The sequence below is a fragment of the Eptatretus burgeri genome, chromosome 9 (assembly GCF_056783735.1).
Source record: "Eptatretus burgeri isolate ZD-2024b chromosome 9, Ebu_testis_v1, whole genome shotgun sequence".
Taxonomy (NCBI): domain Eukaryota; kingdom Metazoa; phylum Chordata; class Myxini; order Myxiniformes; family Myxinidae; genus Eptatretus; species Eptatretus burgeri.
Window position 1 is genome coordinate 63,165,083 of NC_140969.1, and position 18,560 is coordinate 63,183,642.

Genomic DNA, 18,560 nt, shown 5'->3' on the forward strand with positions numbered 1-18,560 from the left:
TGCTTTCCCTACACACTGCAGAGAGTGTAGCAATTTCAGGAGGGGGGGGCTGGTTTTTTTTTTTTGACATTGAGGCTTGTGTAAGACCTCGTATCTGAACGAACCAGGACGTAACATACAAAAGCAGCACACAAAACACGCATGAATGGGGTGGACAAGGTGGAGACGGAAGGAAACTCCAAGGAGCGAGAATTGGAAGGGGTAGGGATTGGAGTGGGAGGGGGTGTTAATGAGGGTAGAAAAGATCATGGTTTTGGATTGGGGACTATCTGAGATGCTGGTGTACAGCTGTCTTGAAGACCTGGATGGAAGAATGGAACTGAAGATGTGGAAATTGATTCCACATGCAGGAAAAAAGAGAAACAAATGAGTTGTGGTGAGCAGTGATCCTGGATGTTGGTAGTTTTACCAGAAGAGGGTTGATGGTGGACCATGTGATCCCTGCAGAAATCTGGGGGGGGGGGGGGGGACAAGTTATGAAAAGAGCAGAGGGTGCAAGACCAGAAAGGATGCAGAAGAAGATAGAGACCACCAAACTCTGCGATGGCGAAGTGAGAGGCCCATAGACTCAGCTTCATCACTGGAGATTCCAATAATCTTGAAGGCCTTGGTGTCCACGATGTAATAAAAAATAACCAAAAACATCAAAAATAACCAAAAATATGGCACAATCTTTTCTGATTGCACACTTCTTGAACTTGGTTATGACAAAATGGGTTAGAAGTCTTCATGAGCAAAAAATTATGGGGAGGGAAGTAAAGGGGAGGGGGAGCAGTTGAAGAGTACTTGGCATATTGAAAGAAAGCAGGGCATCCAAATATTACTCCATTTTGTGTCGCTAATATGGAAATGAACTTTTTGCCAATGCAGGATAATCTTGTAAAATTTGCAGTATTTGAAAGTACAACAGAAAAAAAACAAAGGATTCGTATGAAAATATTTATTTCATATCCCCAGTAGAAGTTTAATCTACTCATTTTAAATAAGTATATATTCACAATGCAACATATTACATCAATGATGATGCTTCATATACCTTATAGCCCTTCAAGTCAGCTGGACATTGCCAAAGGCTCATCTCTTTACAGACATTAAAAAATAACTATGAGCATCATTGGTTTACATCTCAGCTACGGTCAAGGATGCTTTCTTTAATAAATCTTTTGACTATGTAAAAACATACCGTACATTATATGTCGGAAAGCAAAGGTATTTACTATGTGAAAAAAATGTCCAAGTTTAAATAATTGCTCCCGTGTAGATTAAAGTGGTGGGCTTCACCCAGCTTGTCCTTCACCAACCAAAGGTATCATTTATCTTTTCTGGGCCAGACTGAACTGAGCCTGCAAAAGTAAGTCCATGCTGGACTGAAGATCCTCTGGATTCTGACATATGTCAATAGGGCCACTATACACTTGCCAACCGGGCAGTCGAGCGGCCTGTACGTGCAAGACGGTGTACCTTGATGTGCTTGGACAGGTGGTCACTGCGAGCAAACTTCTTGATGCAGACAGGACATCCGTATGGCTTTAGACCTGAGTGTGAACGTCGGTGCCTGGACAGCTCATCGGAGCGAGAAAACCTGTTGAGAAAAGAAAGGTCATCCTGTGTTAGCACTATGTTGGCCTGTAAAGGTGTGGGAAGCTATGCTATCAATCACAGCAATACCATTGAAAATACCACCTTTATTGCGTTTATCTCAGATCACATGACTAGCCATGGCTTTGAGCTGTCTCCTTGTGACAAGCCAGCACACTGAGAGCCAGAGCTCCCAATGGCTTTCTGCATTCCAAGAGTGTTCTTTCCCCGAGTCTATCGATCCCACCCCCTTTTCCATTGTGTGTTTGGATGCTACTTAACCTGTTTTCTTGTTTATATGATAGATTAAATTATTCTCATTTGCGAAATGATTTTGTTATTTGAATTGACTGATATATTTATGATAACTCATTGTTTCCTTTCATAATCTTACTATAATTCACCGTCTGTCCGTCTGTCTGTCCCCAGGTACCGCAAAAATGGCTGAACCGATCACAACCATTTTTTTGGTGTGTAATCCTGGGACCCCTTGGAGTAAAATTCGCATAAATATAATAGCATGATCCCCTTGATGGCTCCCGTAGGGAGCGGGTGCTTCTAGTATTGTACAAACCACAGAACCATCACAATTCTCAGGTATGACTTTTCTATTTCTGATGGGTAAAATCAATGGCGATTGTGACATCACAGTGGGATTGTGGGATGCACTAGCAATAAAAAGGGCACAATTGCCTCAAAAAACCTTTATGGCTTACCTCCAGGTGCAACCGGGCCAGGTGCATACGAAAGGTTTTTCCCCAGTGTGCCTCCGCATGTGAGCCTTGAGATGACTGCTCTTCGTGTATGTTTTGTCACACCCAGGATGTTGGCACTTGTGTAGTTTCAAAGGCTCTACACTGCTCACCGTGGCACCAATGCCTCCAGCACCACGCAAACCAGCCAAGACAATTCCTGAGTTTCCTGCGACTCCATCCCGATGAGACCCATAACCAATGGGCCAAGCCTTTGCTGCGATTGGCACAGGAGCAATTTTGACATACTGTCGAGATCCAACTCCTGGAGTTGCACCTGTACAACCATTGTGAGGAACCAATGCAAAGGTCTGACCCTGAATATTTACGAGGAGCTGGGATACCTTGATGTTAGTAGTTGCAGAGTTGCTTATTTCCTGGGAAACAGGCAATGTGACACCAGATGCTCCTTCAGTTTGTACTTGGATTTGCTGAAGCTGAAGAATGACAGGCAAGCCTGTTGATGCCATAGCTGGTGTGGACGAGCTGGTTGGATTTTCATGACGGCCGCCGTTATCTTGTTCACCATTTTCTGTCGGTGGCCCAGAAATTGTTTCTATTGCAACTGTTGGTTCTTCAGCTCCAGGATTTTCTTGTTTTGGAGACTGTAACCAATGAAATTTTTCTTTTCCTTTATTTTCCTCCACCACAACATCCTCCTTCATTGTCACACCCACTGATGCTTTTGACAGAAGTGGTTGCATGTGTTCCTCTAAAAACTCCTCAATTTCATCCAACGTGGGCCGGAATGCTTCATTGTGGTCATTGGAGAAATTGGGCCCGTCAGGTTGGGTGTGGAAGTCAAAGGTTTGGCCTTCCCATCTTCTTATATCAGACTGGGCCATGAGGTAATCCATTATCTCATTGCTGTTGCCACTGCCGCTACTGTTGCTGTTGCTGTTCCTCATTGTGCCAGGTCCCATTAACCACCACGCACTACCTGGGCTGGAGCAGCTGGAGCAAGAACTCAACCCATCACTGTCATCCTCAGACCTTGCAGTTGGTGACAGTGTAAGAGCCATATCATAGTACGGAGTGGTAGTCTCCAAATGGAAGCGTTCAAAGTTCTCGTGTGGCAACACAGCAGCCATCTTTCTTTGTCCCAGATGCCTTTGTGTTCCCGAATCCTGTTGGGGAAATTGGGAGGAAATGCAGTGTGTGGGTTAAGGTATGTAACGTGGTCTCAGCATGGTCTATGCTCTGGTGGTTTCTTTGAAATGCCAATCTCATGTTCCAGGTGAATGCTCGGCAAAGCAAGATGTCCTAATCTCCTTTGTGCATAGCAATAAAATGTCAAACCATTAACTGCAAGTATATTTCAAAGATGGAAATGGTTAAGAAGTTGTAGGTTGGTTTACCCCATCAACGTGATCGAAGATACATTGTTGATATAAGACTGGCAATCCAGTTTTACCTTCATGCTAAACATGTGGAGGACTTTCAGAGTTTTTATTCACATGGACTGAGAACGTTCTACAGACTGGAGCTTGAAACTGTCACCAAGGACAGTGTTATGCAAAACAACCTCAATGCCAATGGCCATTCTATTGCCGCATTGAAAGGAGTTATTTAGCCAATTCTGATCAATAGTCCGTCTCCATTGTGACTTTCGAATTTTGGACATGCCTTTTGACAAGTCAAACCGCAGTGATTTCTTCATAGGTGCTGAAAAGTAAATGGATCATGCCTACTTACATTCCGTTTGAATTCTACTCTTTATGGATGTATTGATATACACCTGTGTGCTCACCTATGACATGTGATTGGTGACTGCACATGGCAGTCTGTGCACGATACCCAAAAAGTGATACTTTGATCTGCAGCTGTAAAACGTTTCAAGCGCAGTTGTTTTCCCGTCAAGTTTAGTTGTTTCATTTCCAGGCGTGAGAATTAATTCCTGACAAACTTTTTTTGTGATGGGAGAAAAAAATTTAAGACAATTCATCATCCTCCCCTGGGTGTTTAAATTGCACAGTTTACGAGGAAACATCGCGTTAGTATGCTGTACTTCGTGTCGTGAATTGCCAGCCGGTGTCCGATAGTAACCCGGATTCACAGTCCACTCGCTCACGTGTGGCCTCTGTGCGTGCATGGGCAAATGTCCCAGGGTGTAGAAAAGCACGCGTGTTTACATTGCTATGGAATAGTGTGCAACGTGCTGTCTATCAATATGAGAGGAATAAATGCTGGCAGTTCAGGTGGAAGAAAAAAAGTTTCGGCAGAAGTTTCATGCACAAACGAGGAAAAGAAAAAAGTTTACGAACAAGAAGAAAAGTGTTTCGGGCACCATTTCACAGGACAAAGTTGAAAAAGCTACAAAATTACACGGACGTGAAGAACTCGTGTGAATACTCACTGGGACGTCGATGAGTGGGGACGTCGATGAGTGGGGACGCCAGTGTGAAACTGGAGATGAGGGATCGCGACCGGACAAGTTGTGTCACATTGAGATGGGCCCGCCTTGTGGGTTGGATTAAAGCCGGGGGGCTCGATGGGGGCTCGCCCTGCGCTGCAGTTGCCATTGGTCGCCTGAGGCAGGTTAAAGGAGGATGGCGGGGTGCGCAATGCGCTGTCGCCAATGCGGATGCTCAAAACGGTGGCTATGGTGCTGAATTTGGTGGGGTTGTGCGTCAACGACAAGGAGGGGGTAGAAGGAGGAGCCAAAGGAAGCACGTGCTGCCGCGTGGCAAAGCGCGCTTTCCAAACATAGTTTGGAATATCTCATGATCGGCCACACTTGTTTATTTTAATATACGGATCGTTTTATCTTTACCCCTCATCAGCGCTGCCCCCCCCACCCCTTTTTCCGAGTGATGAGAAATGTTGCTTCAAAACTTTACATCAATAAAATAAATAAACTTTAATTTGGCATGAGTAATATAAACCTGCTGCTTTGGATTTTGGAAATTCTCGTTGAAACATAATCCAAATGGACATTTATGTTACGAACCGGAAACCATGCACCGTTGGAATGCCGAACTCAGCTGCTGGTGGGGAAAAGAAAAGTTTTACAAAGTTGTTTTGAATTATCTCAACAAGAAATTTGAGTTGGCATGTTTTATACTTTTCCCATCCGTTGGCTCACAATGTGAACCCAGGTTCGAATCCCACATACCATGATGTTTGTCCATTGTCTGTTTACCACTTTTCTTGTAATTTAATTCATGTTAAAAGTACGTTTAAGTCTCCTGTAAATGTCTTTGTGTCCTACATGTGATTTGCGTACAAACTCTTCCATGAGCTTTGGATCATTGTATGTGAAAACGAAAAATAAAACACCTGCATGGTACACTCACTATCACTACTAGCATGTACACATTGCCATACTTGATGACACCTTGCTGCTCATGTACACAAATGACTGTGTGAACTCGTTTCGGATTGCCCTGCATAAAAGTGTTTTTGCAGGTACTGGATAGGTGGGAATTCTGGAGAAAAATGTTTGGTTGTTGTATTAATCGATGACTTGATTCAAAATATGCGAGGTTTGAAACTTTCTGTAGAACAATTTAAAATCTAATGATGAATGTGTAAATGTTTTAGACAATGCTGCACCGGGATTCAACTTGGAATTCAACTCACTGGTTTCATCCCCCCTGATGTGTGGCTGCACCCCTGTACATACAGTTGGGCATGAATTTCGTGATGACGTCAGCACACAGGGTGAGTGCTGGTGTACTGGCCGAATGTTTTTGAAAGACATCGTAAAATATTTAATAATGTATTTCGGAATATTTACACCGTAAACGTGTCTCGAATAATGTTAGCAGATGAGACACCCGGCTTAACATCCTGCCCAATAAACTGTACACTCGTTGTAACACCCGACTTGCAAAACACTATAGGATGGCAGAATATAGTCGTGTTGGGAATCGAACCCAGATGAAAGCTCAAAAGCGATTGCACTACCTCTCAGATGTCCTCATGATTTAACAAGTCAGCCCAGCAGATAATTGCCATCACACCATCTATTTACTGTATCGCACATTGTGACCATTCCCATCGTTATTTCACCCTTTATGCAATCACGGGTGGTAACTTCGTTGGGTGTTCCCATGTTATGAAATTAGAGCTGGTACTGGGATCTCATCTTCGAATCAAAAGAACACTGTTGATTTGTCCTAATGAGTGCCACACTGCTTGAATGCTTTGGGGGAAATTTGCTCATCAGGTGTGATAAGGTCCTTGAATGTCATTGGCAGATCATTTTGGAAGTAGAGATGTGTGTCAGACCATGCCATGCAAGAAAGTATATATGGTGTACTTGGTCATGTCAAAACTTGGCCTCATAACATTCCCATCAAAGCCCCTGGCTCATGCGGGGAACCCAAGTTGAAATCGCACACACTTTGTCTAAAGGTGTTTGACCAGTCTCGGAATGTCCTGGTAATTCAGGTAAAAGTACAATGTGGTGCCTCACAATGTCCTTGTGATATGTTTACAGTAAAAGCTATTCTCCCCATTTCCCTTTCCTTATCATCATCCCTCCCCACACAACCACCACCACTGCCACCCACTTCCACTGCCGCAAAAGGTTTTCACAACGAATCATGCTTCGAAGTCATTTATTCCTTTACCAAAATGTGATGAATTGAAATGTTCCCCACAAGACAAGCTTTACCAGTGGACCCTTCATCCTCACTGAGGTGCAGAGATGGCTGTTAGCAATTCACATATAAACGAGTGCATGCCCGTAGATGCATGGCCGTACATGCAAACCCTCCACCCCCCCCCCCCACAAAAAAACTCAAACCGAGTGTCAGAAACAACAACCACACAAGCCGTTCCTACGCTTTCACGTGCCCGTACGTGCGTGGCTGTACGTGCAATATATATATATATATATATATATATATATATATATATATATATATATATATATATATATATATATACTTTAAAACCGCTTGCCAGAAACAACCACACAGGCCGTTCCTTTGCTCTCGTGTGGCCGTACGTGCGTGTCCGTACGTGCATGGCCGTACGTGCCCGCCCATACGTGCGTGGCCGTACATACAAAAAAAAAAAAAACTTTCAAACCGTGTGCCAGAAACAACAACCACACAGGCCGTTCCTTCGCTCTCGCGTGCCCATATGTGCGTGGCCGTACATGCAAAAAAAAAAACTTTCAAACAACTACACAGGCCATTCCTTCGCTCTCATAAACGACGACTGGATTGGGGCATTGTGTTTATCTATAAATGCGGAAAAGAAATCGAGAAATTATTAGAATACAGTAAGTCATCACTATCCAAAAGTAGTGTGTGCCTGTACGGAATGTTCACATCATTCCACGAATTATCGCTTGCATTGAAGTAACAACTGCTGTGATACTTACACACAGAGTTAATTAAAATCAAGTTTACCTCCCTGTCTTTGCTTGCCATGACATTCGCTGCCATTTAGCATTGGCACTCCTACCCCACGGTAACTAAGGCACCGATCGATCCCCATCGTAACCAGCACGGCACGTGACGTCATCGTCGGCCAGCCGTGCACCGGCCGACGCAGCCACGCCCACGCAGCCACGTGTCCTGCCATTGGCTGGTAAATAAATGGCCATAACTTGGGAATCACTTGTCCGATTAATATCAAATCTTGAAAAGGCACATACTCAGGTCCACAGCAATATAGCTGGCAAGTTTCAATTAGATCGGACCAGTGGTTGTCGGGAAACAGCGGTCACACACACACACACACACACACACACACACACACACACACACACACACACACACACACACACACACACACACACACACACACACACACACACACATTGCTGGAATTATAGAAAGATGAAATGAGGTCAATGAGATGACAAATGAAGGGGTTGAATGCAGACTGCAGAGCAATGAGTAAAGAAACCCGTCGTTGTGAATCGTTTTTACCACCAAATTGAGATGTATTTCGTTGGCAAGCGCCAAGTATGTTGAGTAGAGCTGAATTCCTTAACACTTACAAAGGCCACACCGTTTTGACAATTGGAAACAAAAAAAAAAGTTGTGCACTTTTTTTTGATAAATTATTTCTGGAACAATTTTTATTCAATAAATAAATAATAATAAAAATCGTCTCCATGTACATTGTACACACCTTTATCTCGTTAGCACCTCTTCATAAACAACATCGCTGAGGAAACGGCGCTTCTTTGTTTCCTCCTCCAGGGCAAGAATACGGAGGCTTTTAATGGCCAATTATTCAATTGGCGCCAACGTATTTTGCCTTTTCGCAAGGAAAAACACGATGAGGAGAGGAGAGGAGAGGAGAGGAGGGGGGGAGGGGAGGGGAGGAGAGGAGAAACCCGGAATGGCGAACGCGGATGAGTTTCTCTTCACCATCGACCATGGCTACGCAACAACGCTTCCTGTCATTGGTTGATATAAAATGGCCGCAGCAACGGTTCCTGTCATTGGTTGGTAAATAAATGGCCATAACTTGGGAAGCACTTGTCCGATTAATATCAAACCTTGAAAAGGCACATCCTCAGGTCCCCAGCAATATATCTGGCAAGTTTCAATTATATCGGACCAGTGGTTGTCGAGAAACAGCAGTCACAGACACACACACACACACACACACACACACACACACACACACACACACATTGCTGGAATTATAGATAGATGTCGCTTTTTGATGCCGAGGTTCTGTGATAAAAAAAACACTATTGGTATCAGTGAGCAACTTCATATTAATGGCAGGATTGAATTCCTAATGCGTCATGGACAAGCATTTGAGGACTTTGCTACAGAAGGAGTTTTCTGCTTTCTTGTTTACACTACCTTCCACCTCCTACCTGGCATCTCCATATACTCTTTATAAAATACACTTCTTCTCGATTCCACTAAGTCTGGGAAAGAAGCAAGCCAAGATGGCAGCTACCCAGAATTCCCTAAAGAACCGAGGACCTAAGGGAAGACCTTGGATCACCTCCTTGTATTGGTTCATCCACCGATCTTCGATGTGGAGGGAAGCTCATCTTCGTGATTGGCAGGAAGAGCCTATTGAAGATTATCCCAAGAAGAAGAAGCAGCTGAGGTTATCACCATACCAAAGCCAGGGAAGCCGGAAGATGACCTCTCAAACTACCGAACCATTTCATTACTTTGCACTTCATACAAGCTATTTCAATATCTCGTCCTAAGCTGCATCTCTCTTCCAGTTGTGCCCTCTAATTATGCCTCAAACATTAGCTGCACCGAGTTTCCTTGAGTGATAAGCATGTTCCATCAACTTTAAGCTCACAAAATCCTTTGTCGATATATTCTTTGCCGCCAGGCTCGAAACCCCCTCGTTAAAGTTAATTCACGAACTGCCTGAGTTTTTTTTTTTACCAACAATGCAAGAATGACATGGCAATCATCCCAAGAAAGCTCATTTTCCAGAAGTTTGGAATGAAAATCGCTCGTACCTTCAGCTGCATTGGAGCTCAGAAGCTTAAGAATACCTATCTAGTATCTTGATCACAAGACCACCATCATACCCACATTGCTGTGACATGCATGTGATGTCAATATACATTTCACAAGCGGGGACCTAAAAAGGCAATGCATTGGGTATCCCCGATGAGCTTTAAGGTGCCATCAATAATTTTTCTACCCGTCATCATCTCCCCTCACCTGTCACCACCCACCACCATGCACATTCTGCCTCGTTTGGGAATCCATCAATAATTCCAGCTGTGTGTGTGTGTGTGTGTGTGTGTGTGTGTGTGTGTGTGTGTGTGTGTGTGTGTGTGTGTGTGTGTGTGTGTGTGTGTGTGTGTGTGTGTGTGTGTGTGTGTGTGTGTGTATTTGTGTGTGTGTGTGTGTGTGTGTATTTGTGTGTTTTTGTGTGTGTGTGTGTGTGTGTGTGTGTGTGTGTGTGTGTGTGTGTGTGTGTGTGTGTGTGTGTGTGTGTGTGTGTGTGTGTGTGCGTGTGTGTGTGTGTGTGCGTGTGTGTGTGTGCGTGTGTGTGTGTGACCGCTGTTTCCCAACAACCACTGGTCCGATCTAATTGAAACTTGCCAGCTATATTGCTGGGGACCTGCGGATGTGCCTTTTCAAGATTTGATATTAATCGGACAAGTGATTCCCAAGTTATGGCCATTTATTTACCAGCCAATGGCAGGACACGTGCTGCGTAGGCGTGGCCGATGCGCCATTTAGTTGCCAATCACAGGACACGTTGCTGCGTGGGCGTGGCTGCGTAGGCCGGTGCACGGCCGGCCGACGATGACGTCACGTGCCGTGCTGGTTACGATGGGGATCGAACGGTGCCTTAGTTACCGTGGGGTAGGAGTCCCAATGGTAAATGGCAGCGAATGTCATGGCAAGCGAAGACAGGGAGGTAAACTTGATTTTAATTAACTCTGTGTGTAAGTATCACAGCAGTTGTTACTTCAATGCAAGCGATAATTTGTGGAATGATGTGAACATTCGTACGGGCACGCACTACTTTTGGATAGTGATGACTTACTGTATTCTAATAATTTCTCGATTTCTTATCCGCATTTATAGATAAACACAATGCCCCAATCCAGTCGGCGTTTTTGAGAGTGAAGGAATGCCCTGTGTGGTTGTTTGAAAGTTGTTGTTTTTTTGCATGTACGGCCACGCACATATGGACACGCGAGAGCGAAGGAACTGCCTGTGTGGTTGTTGTTTCTGGCACGCGGTTTGAATTTTTTTTTTTTTGTATGTACGGGCACGCACGTACGGCCACGCGAGAGCGAAGGAACGGCCTGTGTGGTTGTTTCTGGAAAGCAGTTTTAAAGTACATATATATATATATATATATATATATATATATATATATATATATATATATATATATATATATATATATATATATATATATATTGCACGTACGGGCACGTGAAAGCGAAGGAACGGCTTGTGTGGTTGTTGTTTCTGGCACTCGGTTTGAGTTTTTTGTGGGGGGGGGGAGGGGCGGAGAGGGTTTGCACGTACGGCCACACATCTACGGGCATGCACTAGTATCTTAAACAAGCAGTTTCAAATGGAGCACCTCACCGCAATTAGAGCATTTAAATTGCATCAGATGTGGCAATAAATGGGAATTGTTGCTCCCAGATTGCCGGCTTGATGGCAGAAGATGCCATTTGTATGTTAAATGATCTGCAGATGCACTGAAACACATCGGGCCAAATCTACATTGTATTGCTGATAAATTGGCCGATGAGAGTACATCACTTAATTCAATTTATTTTGTGTAGATACACAGCAAATGGAACCAGCTGTTTGGTCAAATAGTAAAACACTTGATTATTTCTCTCCACAAAATGCAGGTTCATGGAAGAAAGAGTAATGTGTCAGAAAGCAAAAAAGGCAATGCACTGACAGCGAGGCCGGCAGTGCTGTGGGTTCAAATCCTATGGCCAACCTGCACTTGGCAAGCATGGTGAGAATGCCAAACACCCCTCAACATGACTTTTTCATGTCGTGGACCAAAAAGGGATGTTTGTCAGTTTACAGCATAGTACATTTCTATGAAGTAGTTGGTAATCTTTTGTGATGGTGTCCTCACCCACCCCCACCATCCCAGTTTCATTTGTGGAGCCTGTTTCTGGTGATAAATGTCGACTAATACTGTATGTAATGCCAATCTGAACCCACTGTTTTGTCATTTCTGTGATGAGATGGAACTTTAATTAGCTGCATAATTTTAAACCCTTGCAAAAAACTGTGCATCATTCTTGAGCTTAAATTTTGTCCTTCTCCATTGTTTAAGAGATACTTGTGGTGATCGCATCTGCGGAAATGAAATAAAGCAACGAACGCTGATGTCGCCTGGTGTTTATAAGCATTTCAATATACCCAGCAATTCCTCGCTATGATGAACAGGCATTCGTTAATATGAGTGAAGAAAGTGAAAAAGAAAAAAATACTTTATCGTTAAGAAATTTTAGGTAAACTTTTAGCTCTCATACGAGCCTCGACAAGGTATGCAAAAAAAAAATCATTGCGGCCTGTTCCAAGTCAAGGCAAGGTTGAGCAGGTCGAAAAACATAGCAGCTTCAGACCCCAGCGAGGTTACCTAGGGTATGCCTTAAGACCCCAAAGAGCGAGGTTGCCGAGTATCGGCTGATGAATTATTTAATTAAATAAGGCCGTTGATTATCTTCAAAAGGGGTGTTTTAATTAACCCAAACACCCAATTTTCACTCTGGCGCTTCCTTGGAGTTTTCTTGGTATGCATTCAAAGTTTTAGGCTGATAGGTTTTATGGTTTTGGAGTTATGGAGCACACACACACACACACACACACACACACACACACACACACACACACACACACACACACACACACACACACACACACACACACACACACACACTGACATTTATTGGTACAGAAGAACAGTTAAATATGATGGGAATTTATTATCGTCTCGCTGTGTGCTCCTTAAAAAATGTCGCATCATTAAATCAACCCCTCCCCCACCCCAAGTCCTCAACCCCAAAGTCTTCAAATCCACTACCCACCTCAATAATTCAAAACGGGATAATAATGATGGAACGTGTGGTCAACTTAATCTAATTTGGAGACGCCTCCACACAGACTTTAACACAGACAAGGGGACAGAATAATAATAATAAAAATCCCTCCTTTATCGTGGTACTTCGCTGTGTGCCCAGGGATGAGTTTCTTAAGCTTGAAGGTCACCAACCGCATCATCGCCGCACGGGAAAATGCGCCCAAAATGTCGCCCAGCCGCTCTCTGGGTGGGAAATGTGCAGGAGGAAATTCAGGTGGTGATACTTAACACCAGGGCTCAGAAACTGCCATGCAGCTTCTTTCGTCAATCGCACTTGCCGATGCCGCTGCTCTCTGCAGAATGGTGCCATCTCCTTCACCGATGGGACAGCATGAGGCTTCGAGGCTGGTCTCACATGACCCAGCCTAACAGTCCATGGCCAGCGTCTTACTCCATCATGCGAGCAAATTCGCCTCAGCACCAACACGAAAATTGTGCAACCTTCTTCACCATGTCGAGGGAAAGCCGGCCATAATGCCCTTCTCTTCCAGCCGCCGATCCCTCACTCGCTTCTCTCCCGTCCTCTTTTGTGGCCTGCTCTGAAACTAACTCCCCTCTCTCTGATGTTACGCCATTAATCATCCACTGCAGGGGCGTGGTTTACTAGCTGCCATTCCTGGAGATGGGGTTTCTTGCCTGCTTGGACGTGCAGCTCGGTTGTTGTTGTTTTAAGGACATGATCCCTTTTTATCGCCAGTCTTGAAATGCAAAAACATAGGAAAATGTCACAAGCAGCAATCGCATACTGGGATAAATTATCCTGAAACCCCACCTAATTTAACACAGCACCATCCCCTGCGTGGTGGCACGTAACACTTAAGCTCCCAGTTTCCAGACTTAATTTACATTGAGATGTCTCCAACTTGTCCACAGACCAAGCTACTCTATACAATCCTATCTTTCCTATGAAATTCCTCCATCTACCCCACAAATATAACAATATCTTTAACATTATTACAAATTCATGTTTGAAATCATAACTTGAGAAGCTTGACATTCATTTAGGTGGACTCATACTTTTGCATCCCACTGTATGCCCTGGGGAAATTCTGTGAAATTGCCACTCTCGAGTGATTGTGTGAGTCGCCCAATTGTGTTCATAAATAATCCTAAAATAATTACCTTCTTGATGATACATCAATACAAGAAAACAAATGCAATTTTAATATTAAATAACGGCAAAACGTTTAATTCACAATCTCAAGAGATTCCGTAATGTCACGATATTTTACGTGATGGACAGACAGACGGATGTGATAAGTGTATTATTATCCACCGTTGGACTTAGTCCAAAACGGGGGCTTATGGATTTGGTCTCGATTTTCGTGTGTACGTGCATGCATCCACAACCATATCTCGAACATATATGGACCGATTTTATTTGTGCTTAGCACAAAGGCAACACATGGTAATATACATATGCACATTATTTTCTTCCGTGATGCGATCAACAATGGCCAACTTGTGGCCATTTTAGTTGTAAAAAAAACAAAACAAAAAGAAAACCGTATCAAACACGTCCTCAACAATTTCTCCGACATGCATTTACCGATCTTGTTCAAACTTGGCACACAGATTGCGAATGATGGCTGACATATGCACACCATTTTTTTGTCGAGATCAGATCCAAGATTGCCGACTGGCGGCCATTTTAGTTGTAAAAAAACTTGATGTTGAACACGTCCTCAATAATTTCTCGGACATGCATTTACTGATGTTGTTAAAACTTGGCACACAGATATCGAATGATGGTATACGTATGCACGTGATTTTCTTTTCGAGATCAGATCCAAGGTGGCCAACTGGTAGCCATTTTGTTACTTAAATGTGTCCCCAACCATTTCTCAGACGTGCATGGTCCAATTTTGTTCAAACTTGACAAGTCCACAGTACATGATAGCATACACATGCACCTCACTTTATTTTCTGATCTGATCAAAGATGGCCAACTGGCAGACTGGTGGCAATTTTAGTTGTACATAAATATTGGCTTTCCGTTTAATTCCATACAGCAAAATTACTAAAACAACAGGGGCTATGACATTTTGCATCCTTTTTACTTGTTATATCTAATATACAAAGAAGAAAGGTTGTTTGTTTGTTTGTTTGTTTGTTACTTGCAAAATCGAAAAATTTTCAAGTGTATTGGTCAGTCGTTTTTATTATTGTCTGTCTGTCTGTTTGTTTGTTTGTCAATCGTCTGCAGGTCACAATTCCAAAACAATCGTCATTAAACTTTACCAAGCTGTAGAGGTAGTCTCAACTGAGAAGTCTCTTGATTTTGAGGTCAAAGGTCGAATTTCTAAAATTGTCATTTTTCATCCGATTGACTTGAAAGTTGAACAGGATTTGCAGAGTCCATCACTGAATTGGGAAAGCAACTATTTTTGATGTCAATTCAAGGACAAACATCTAAAATCATCAATTTTCAAATGAAAAATCGTCAATTTTCTTCTGATTAACATGGAGATTAAGCAGCAATTGCATAGTCCCTCACTGAATTGGTAAAGCAACTATTTTTAAGGTCAAAGGTTAACTCAAGGGCAAACATCGAAAAATCATCAATTTTCAACTGAAAAATCGTCAATTTTCTTCTGATTAACCTGAAGATTAAGCATCAATTGCATAGTCAATCACTGAATTGGGAAAGCAACTCTTTTTGAGGTCAAAACGTCAAAGGTCAACTTAAGGTCAAACTTCTAAAAACAATTTGAATCTAAAAAATATTTTTCATCCAATTGGCCTGAGTTTTGATCAAGATTTCAATTTTAATCTTAATGAAAGGGACAATTTGATGTATCAATGGCAACTCTTCGAGAGGGGGGTGAATTTTGCAAGTATCATGCTCTGTACGATGTCTTTTTCTTGTTTGTTTGTTCATGCATTCGGACCCTGCAGAAACCAGTGCAACCAAACTTTGCATGGCCTTATCTTTTATCCAAAGGAAGGTCGGGGGCTTTGTTTTGGATACAAAAAGATTAACCTCAGATAATTGGCCTTCAGGCCTCGATTGGGTCTTGTGCTAATTCACTGCCTGTGTTTTTGAGCGATTGAGTAATATGTTTTGAAGATCTATGTTGAGGTTGTATTGTTGTGGATTTGGAAAGCTATCGCACTCAACATTCAGGTCCTTTAGCTCAGTTATATCGTACATGTTATATCGTAAGTACATGTGGCCAGGTAGGGTCCCAACCCTAGTCTAATGGGTAATTTAATGTTCCTGCGCTGTGAAGTTATTTTAAATAGTCAGGTTTTCTTGTCGTATATTTTTTACACCACCGACATCACCTCCGACCACACCGCATCGCCCTCGCCTCGCTTCCTTCACCTCACTCTGGCCAACGTCAGGGGTGGGTGGAGCCCTGCAGAGACATGTTGCTCAGCTTCCTGTGCCAGGGGAGCATCCAAGTGATGTCACCATGCCACCTGGCCAATTGGGGGTTTGCCGCCAGTTTTGACCAGTGGGAGGGATGACGAGGGTGCATGCACAGAAGGTCATCCGGTGTGGAGAGGGCGGAGTTGTGAGGAGGCGCCCCCCCCCCTTCGAAGTGGGGGGTATAATTATAGGCGCGGTCTGTGTGCGGTGGGCAGTTCGTTCTGTTGTGGGTCGGGGAATTCGTCGTCGTTCCCCTGGAGTTCGTTCTGTTCTGGGTCGGGGAATTCGGCGTCGTTCCCCTGGAGTTGGTTCTGTTCTGGGTCTGGCGCGGTCTGCGCGTTCGTCATTCTGGTCCTGGCAAAGAGGTCGCGCACGAGTTCCGAAGCGTGTCTGCGCACGGAGGGACTTCTCTTGCCAGCCTCCGCCCTGCCGACTTCGGCCGTTTGGATCGTCCGGATCACACCAGGGGGTCCAGTTCAGCCCCGAGGACCAGGTCCAAGATAGACCCTTACCTCCAGCTCACCTTCCCTCCAAGCTGGGGGTATTAATAAAGGCGATAGCCACCACTTCTTTGGGTGTGAGTGTGCGTATGTGTGTTCGTGGCGCCAGTCGTTAAGTAGTGAATTGTTTAAGTGCCTGTGCTGTATATGTTGTTGTTGTTCGTCTTTCGGCTGCTCCCGTTAGGGGTCGCCACAGCGGATCATCCGTTATGATCCGCATACTGATTTGGCACAGGTTTTACGCCGGATGCCCTTCCTGACGCAACCCTGGTCGCCTCTTACGACACAGGGATATAAGTGCCTGTGCTGTATATATATTTGCATTTATTGTATTCGGTATAGTTCTGCTCTTAGTGTTCCCTGGTTCCCCATCATTATTATAAATAAACCCCAATTGTTAAATGTTCTCAGCTCGTCGTTTTCATTCTTCCATCGACTGAGCATGTCGCATGTGAGGGATTATTTGGCCATTGCTGTGTTTGCAGGATAATTCGGTCCGATGGTTCTCAGCGATTAAATCGCACACAGAACGAGCTCGCCATGCGGCTCGGTTTCGTACGAGTTCTGTCGAGGGTGAAATTCCCCGGTAGTTGGACCACGTGGGTACTTAGGTAAATTGAAGTTGGCAATTGCCCCTACCCCACGTGGTTTACCCATTGGTGGATTTCGGTCTAAAAGGGACCCGTCTTCTCCGGACTTTTCCGGAGAAGTACGATCTGAATTCCAGGCGATCGGTCGAGTCGACTTGCGGCTCCATCCGGGAGTCGTGTCGCAGCCGACGGGCCGGCACCGCAACAGTATATCGTGATTTGTTGTCAACAACACAAATGTAATCATAGTGTTTATACGTGCACCTGTTCGTAAAAAGATTGCTTTCTACAGGTTTATTGTAATACCTCCGTGTTCAGGCCTTGAGTGAGTATGTTCTTAAACACACTGCCTGGGATTTTCCGGGGAGCAATTCAGTAATATGTTTTGTGAAGATATGTTGAGGTAGTCGTGATTTGTTGTATTTAAAAAATGAAATTAATAAAAAGAAGTTAAAAGAAGGGAAAGTTTTCCAAGCGCATTTTGCAACGCCCAAGATTGGCATTTCTTATGAAACCATCAGGCCAACATTCCCCAATTTGTCATACAGGAAATATTTGAAAACATATGTCATTGAATTTCCCTGGGAAATGCTGGGTACTTCAGCAAGTATATTATATAGATGGGAACACTCTTTTATTCCCCTCTTCTCTTGAATGTGGAATCACATCCCTGAGTCTGTGTAATCATGTTCTTATCTCCACTCCTTTAAAATGGCGAACCATTACCATGTCATGTCATCCTCAATTCCTATTCCCAATCTTTCTTCTTTTCAATGATTCTCCTCTCATGTTCACCAGCACTTTTATACATTTAGCATTTGTCAGCTTTTCCGGTCTTCTTACTTACTTGGTTGACTTATTTCTGGAGACTGGAAGTGGGTCCGTACTTCTGAAGTACAGATCTCTCAGTGTCCAAACTTCAATGGATGGTCTTCCCAGTGTACCTCCAGTGCCGTCTTGAATTTGTCTGCCCTGACAGATTCCTTAGGCAATGTATTCCAATTATTTATGTTCCTGATTGAGAATGCATTCTGCCTCAGTTTGGTTCGGCATCATTGTTTATTGATTTTGAGTCCATGACCTTTGGTTCTTGACCCCTCATCCAGGCCAAAGAATTTCTCAGAATTAATCTTGACGATTCCTTTTACCATCTTGAATATCTGAATGAGTTCTGCCCTCTGTCATCTGTAGGCTCGTGGGATATTCCTGGATTCAGTCTGTC

At 43.7% G+C, this 18,560-nt stretch overlaps 1 protein-coding gene across 1 annotated transcript; it reads right to left on the bottom strand.

Moving 5' to 3' along the window:
• Positions 1-925: 925 nt before the first annotated feature.
• On the bottom strand, positions 926-4,852 carry LOC147020209 (Krueppel-like factor 15). The gene is made up of 3 exons (XM_085895370.1): positions 4,704-4,852; positions 2,295-3,458; positions 926-1,582 (listed from the first exon to the last, which is right to left on the bottom strand). Exons 1-3 carry the CDS (start codon positions 4,850-4,852, stop codon positions 1,408-1,410), a joined length of 1,488 nt encoding a protein of 495 aa, XP_085751496.1. The 3' UTR covers positions 926-1,407.
• Positions 4,853-18,560: the final 13,708 nt, after the last annotated feature.